General features: G+C 59.6%; 2 protein-coding genes across 10 annotated transcripts in view; one reads left to right on the top strand and one right to left on the bottom strand.

Moving 5' to 3' along the window:
• The window catches only part of EXOSC1 (exosome component 1), a 1,676-nt gene extending 1,473 nt beyond the window's left edge, over positions 1–203 (bottom strand). Inside the window, exon 1 of the mRNA XM_010714738.3 lies at positions 35–203. Within this exon, the coding sequence (XP_010713040.1) occupies positions 35–203 (169 nt within the window). The remainder of the gene's footprint in view (positions 1–34) is intronic.
• On the top strand, positions 29–5,011 carry ZDHHC16 (zinc finger DHHC-type palmitoyltransferase 16). 9 transcript variants are annotated; one of them, XR_004160528.1, is made up of 10 exons: positions 32–1,436; positions 1,597–1,791; positions 2,010–2,098; positions 2,328–2,356; positions 2,555–2,688; positions 2,936–2,983; positions 3,564–3,649; positions 3,864–4,060; positions 4,134–4,204; positions 4,496–4,553. XR_004160528.1 is itself a non-coding variant. In XM_003208095.4 (10 exons), the coding sequence occupies exons 1-10, from the start codon at positions 804–806 to the stop codon at positions 4,608–4,610; spliced, it is 1,524 nt and encodes a 507-aa protein (XP_003208143.2). In that variant the 5' UTR covers positions 43–803; the 3' UTR covers positions 4,611–5,011. The 9 variants fall into 9 exon arrangements, 7 of the variants coding, with proteins under 7 accessions (XP_019473284.1, XP_019473283.1, XP_010712912.1 ...); XR_004160529.1 differs by having other exon boundaries at positions 33–1,436; positions 3,888–4,060; XM_003208095.4 differs by having other exon boundaries at positions 43–1,436; positions 3,937–4,060; positions 4,496–5,011.

Genomic DNA, 5,011 nt, shown 5'->3' with positions numbered 1-5,011 from the left:
GCCGCGCTGCCCCTTCGCTACCGCCGTCCGTCACGGGCGAGGGCATCTCTGAGCCCGATGTTTTTGGTGCAGGGGCGGCACGCGGGGTTGGCAAAGCCCACCTTCCTGCTCTGAGGGTGGGCTGGGTGCCGCCGCGAGCCGGCTGCGCGGTGCGTGTGCCTGGAGCAGGGCGCGGTGCTGCCGGGGAGCCGGGAGCAGCGCATGGAGACGTTTTTGGGGCTGAGCTGTCGCTGGTTGCGCTGCGGCGCTGCCGCCTGGCGCTGTGCCTGGCGCTGTGCGAGGCGAACGGGACCTTGGCAGGACCCCGGGGCGGCCGTGCTGGTTAATATTGATGGCCGTTGCGGCACGGAGGCCCGGGGGCCCCGACCCGGCAGATCGTTTGCCTCGTTTCGGGGCCGGCTCGGGTTCCTCCTTGCTCCCAGTACGGCCCTTGAGTGGGATGAGAGGCTCGGTGGGAAGGCGAGCACTTGGCTGTGCGTTCCTTTGCTGTCTGAGTGGCAGCACCTCGGCCTGGGGCTGCGCAAAGGACTCTCCGTCTGCGAAGTGGGGCACTGTCCTGGGAGGATCCGGGGGAGGGGAAGGAGAGGTGCTGCGGCTCTCAGTGCAGCACTGTGAGGTTGGGATAGGTATGGTGGGATGGCTTCTGCAGCTTGGTCCAGAACCTAAAGGGAAGCGGCATCCAGATGCTGCCTTCTAGGTGTGAGGAGAGGGCATGTGTATTGTCTGGGCTCCCTCATTCCTGACTCAGTTACGAAAGACTGGTGAGGGGATCCCCGTGGTTTTTGAGCGTTCCCTGCCCTGGAATGGGCTCAGCGCCCCAAGTGCCTGCGCCGTCTCTAGTTTCCTCTGAGTCAGACTCGCCGTGTCAGTCCCCATCTCCCTCCCCTCTGGGAAAGATGAGATGGGAGCAGGGAGCATCTGAGGTCAGGCGCGGAGGCCTGAGAGCCCCGTGTCCCCAGTCTCCATGCGCAGAGCTCAGGAACGCAGCATCGCGGCCTCCAGTTCGGGCTCAGCGCCACCCGCTTCTGCTCTGCGTCCCGTGCAGGGTGAAGGAGGGCCCTGCCCTGCTGTGCAGGCAGGCACTTGGCAAGAGCTGCACCATCAGCACACCCAGGAGGGGACGCCCTCCCCGCGGGACAGAGGCAGCAGGGTGGCCTGCCCACACCCAGCCTCTTCCCTGCAGGTGGAGCTCAGCAGGGATGAGAAGCCGGCAGCGGATGTTTGCAGCGGTGATGCGCCTGCTCTTCAAGTGCCTGCGTCTGGGCCGGCGGCGGCGCTTTAAGCTGCTGCGGCAGGCAGGACAGCTGTGGCACTACGGGCGCCTCTGCCTCCGCTCCTTGCTCTACAATTCCTTCACCAACAGCGACGTGGTGCTTGACTCCCTCTTTGAGCCTGTCTACTGGCTGGTGGACCATGTCACCCGCTGGTTTGGTGTGGTGAGTGCCTCCATTGCTAGAGGGGTTTGGGGCGGCGAGCATGCTGCTGGGGACTCTGAGTCCTAGAGCTTGAGCTGTGCTGCTCCAGGTGGAAGGGAGTGAGAATTCAGCATGGAGCAGGTGCTGCACACTCCACTGACCCAAACCCCTTTTCCTTTAGGTGTTTGTGGCACTGGTGATAGGGTTGACAAGCTCCATTGTGGCCATCGTATACATCTGCCTGCTGCCCCTCATCCTGCAGACGTACACGCCTGCCTGGATCTGCTGGCATCTTGCCTATGGACACTGGAACCTCATCATGATTGTCTTCCACTACTACAAGGCCATCACCACCTCTCCTGGGCATCCACCGCAGGTGAGGCTGAGCCTGGGCACCAATGGGCAGTGCAGCTCGGCACTGGGGACCAGGTACAGCTGATCACTGGGAGCATCCTGTTGGCATCATTACAGGAAGTCTTCTCCAGACAGGGGCTAGGAGGGGAGGCAGGTTTAGGGGAGTGTGGCTAACACATGGGGGAGCAGGGGATGGTGTGGGGAATTGGGAGCACATCCTCTTTTCTGACCTGTGTGCAGGCTAAGAACGATCTCACTGGCGTCTCCATCTGCAGGAAATGCATTGCCCCCAAGCCGGCTCGCACCCATCACTGCAGCATCTGCAACAGGTAATGTTCCCTGGCCTCCCTACCACATCAGGTAGTGCCTCTGCTAGCTGGGGCAGGATACTTCTCCCTTCCCACCATAAGCCATGAGAGATGCGCCCCTTCCTCTCTGCTCTGCTGGCTTGTTACCTGCCTCTAGCACAGCATGAAGGACTGAGTGGGCTGGCTGCCCCCTCCCAGACATGGTGCTTGCAATTCGCACTAACATTTGTGGTGCTCTCCTCCCTCCCAGGTGTGTGCTGAAGATGGACCACCATTGTCGTATCCTTCTGCAGTACTAACTCACTGCACTCTCCCGAGGAGCCAGCCCTGCTTCCTCCTCATCTCCCTGCTCCATTTCTGTCCTAAGTCACTCAGTGCAGGGGAGGGTTCAGAGAGCCTGGCTGGATGTCTTGATCCTCATGGGGTGGGTTAGGACTAGTGACCATCACAGTTACACACCTTTAACCCTAGAGGCAGCCTGGCTCAATAACTGTGTTGGGCACTACAACCACCGCTACTTCTTCTCCTTCTGCTTCTTCATGACCATGGGCTGCATCTACTGCAGCATCAGCGGCTGGGACATGTTCCGGGATGCTTACGCAGCCATTGAGGTGAGTTTGAGTGAGATGGCCCCTCACCTGCTCCAGGAGAGGAAGTGCTGGCATACTCAGAGGCTGCCTGGTCTCCCCAGGCTGAGCTTGCAGAACAAGGCTGAACCAGCACTAGCATTGAACTGACTTTGCTTCTCCTCTCCCTCCTCCTGTGAGGTCCCTGCTGCCCTAGTCCTGTGAGGTTTGAGAGGAAGGGCCCTTTCCTCTGAGCCATGTAACTGGTGCCCTGTGTTTTCCATCCCCCTAGAGAATGAAACTGCTTGAGAAGGAGAGACTGCAGGTGGCCGCCAACCAGGTGGGACATCCCTGCTCCCCAGCTGCTCCAGGCAGCGTGGAACAGAGCTGCCCTGCAGGCTGAATCCTGCTCTCAAAGTGAAGCCTGAGGCCAGAACCAGCCCCTGTGCTTGTCTCATGAGTCACGGAGCTAGGGCTGCTAGGGCTCTGCTACAGGCGCAACCTCCAGCAGTTTTGGGTCTGATTCCCCATGTACCAAGCTTTCAGTGGCTTTGGCTGGTGGCAGCAACAGCACTGGGGCCAGGCCCACTGCTTGGCATGCTACTCAGGCTCTGCTCTCCTGGGGAAGCTGCAGCAGCAGTATGTAAACATCTCACCCTGAGCATCATCTCCTTTGTGGTGCGGTGACCTGCTCCCTGAGCTCCAGCACACTGCTTGTCACTCATATGCCAGCTCTCAAGTGGTGTCCGTCTGTCTTGTGGCTGTCTTCGGCTGCCTCCCTCTTGCCCTGGCTGTTGTGTTGGTTCTGGTGCCAGTTTTTTCTAACTGCTTGATTCCTTCATCAAAGGAGCACTGCACTCCTTGCCTGGCTTTACACTATAAAGCATTCTGGTAATGTGCCCCTCTCTGTCCTTTTTCAGACGTATTACCAGACCCCACCACCCACCTTCTCCTTCCGCCAGCGAGCTTTCCACAAGAGTGTGGTCTACCTCTGGGTCCTGTGCAGGTAATGGGGTTACAGAGGCCAGGAGGGTGCTGGGGGAAGCAGTGGGGCCCACTGCAGCACTGCTGTGCTGTCCCTTGTATGCCACCTTCCCCGGGCTAGACTGCTTTGCTCTAGCACAGACATCCCTGCCCTGCTGGCTCTTGGGCTCTTGAGAACTGATTTCAGCTCCCTGGCACATGGGATGAAAGCCATCAAACCACCTGCACTTGCTCAGGAAAACAGCCTCAGTCCCCCACAGTTACGATTCTGATGAAGACCTATGTGCAACTGCTGTGGCTTGTCCCCAGCTCAGTAGCGTTGGCCCTGGGTGCCCTCACACTGTGGCATGCTGCCCTCATCACCCGTGGGGAAACCAGCATTGAGAGGCACATCAATAAGAAGGAGAGGCAGCGACTGCAGAAGAAAGGCAAGGTGAGCACAGCCCCCAGGGTGGGAGGGCCAGCCAGGCAGAGCCAGACTTGATGTGCATCTCTCTGGCCCACAGGTGTTCAGAAACCCCTACAGTTACGGCAGCTGGGATAACTGGAAGGTGTTTCTGGGAGTGGATGTGCCAAGGTAAAGCACAAGGGTGCTGGGACCCAGGAACCAGCCTTACAAGGCTCGGAGGACCCAGACCAATTTTTGGGCCCAGCTGTAGTGCAGCCTCCAGCTGCCTCAGCTTTGCCTAGAGGAAAGCTCTGGCTGAGCCAGCACTGCTGCAGGCACGCCTCTGCCAGGAGAGGGAGGCTGTTGTGGCAGCAGGGGGCCACGTACTCACATACCTCACTGGCACTTAACAGCCCCGGCTCTACTCTATGGTGCCATGACTTCAGCTTTTTGCTGCAGGCTTTGCTTCTCTCCCCACAGGCACTGGCTCACCCGTGTCCTGCTGCCCTCTCCTCACTTGCCCCACGGAACGGGCCTGAGCTGGGAGCTGCCTCCCTGCATGACCGAGCAGCGTGCACCGCTCCTGGCCATCTGAGGCCTGGGTGCTGCAGGAGTCCCTCCCCGCTGGCAGGGGAGCACACAGGGGACCCACTCCACAACCGCAACTCAGTTTGGCCTAAGGGGCTGGTGGAAGGCGGGTGCGCTGGCACACACCTCTTACAGAGCCAGAGCTCTGGGAAATGGAACTTTGAGGCCTGGTTGCCTGCTCTATTAGCACCTCAGTGGCTGCAGGCAGCCCTGGGGAAGGGGGCAAAGCTGCTGTTCCTGTCTAGATGAAGGTACTGCCCTCACAATGCACCAGTATGGGCCAGCACAAGGCCCAGTGTGGCTCCGTGACAGGGCAGGGGGCAGACGATGGCTTACCTGCCCCCTAAGCATTCCCCAGGGAGACTTTTTAAGAGCATCCAATAAAGGTGTTTTGTGTTGTTTTTTTTT

Source organism: Meleagris gallopavo, chromosome 8, assembly GCF_000146605.3.
Source record: "Meleagris gallopavo isolate NT-WF06-2002-E0010 breed Aviagen turkey brand Nicholas breeding stock chromosome 8, Turkey_5.1, whole genome shotgun sequence".
Taxonomy (NCBI): Eukaryota; Metazoa; Chordata; class Aves; order Galliformes; family Phasianidae; genus Meleagris; species Meleagris gallopavo.
Note: the sequence above shows the minus strand (reverse complement) of the source record. Positions and strands in the feature narration are given on the sequence as shown.

What these genes read in the sequence shown, in the direction of transcription:
- ZDHHC16 (XM_003208095.4), top strand. Translation starts at nt 804, where the DNA reads ATGGGCTCAGCGCCCCAAGTGCCTGCGCCGTCTCTAGTTTCCTCTGAG. An exon ending in TGCAGGTGGCCGCCAACCAG is followed by an intron (nt 2,984 to 3,563) that starts GTGGGACATCCC and finishes GTCCTTTTTCAG; the next exon opens with ACGTATTACCAGACCCCACC. An exon ending in TACCTCTGGGTCCTGTGCAG is followed by an intron (nt 3,650 to 3,936) that starts GTAATGGGGTTA and finishes GCTTGTCCCCAG; the next exon opens with CTCAGTAGCGTTGGCCCTGG.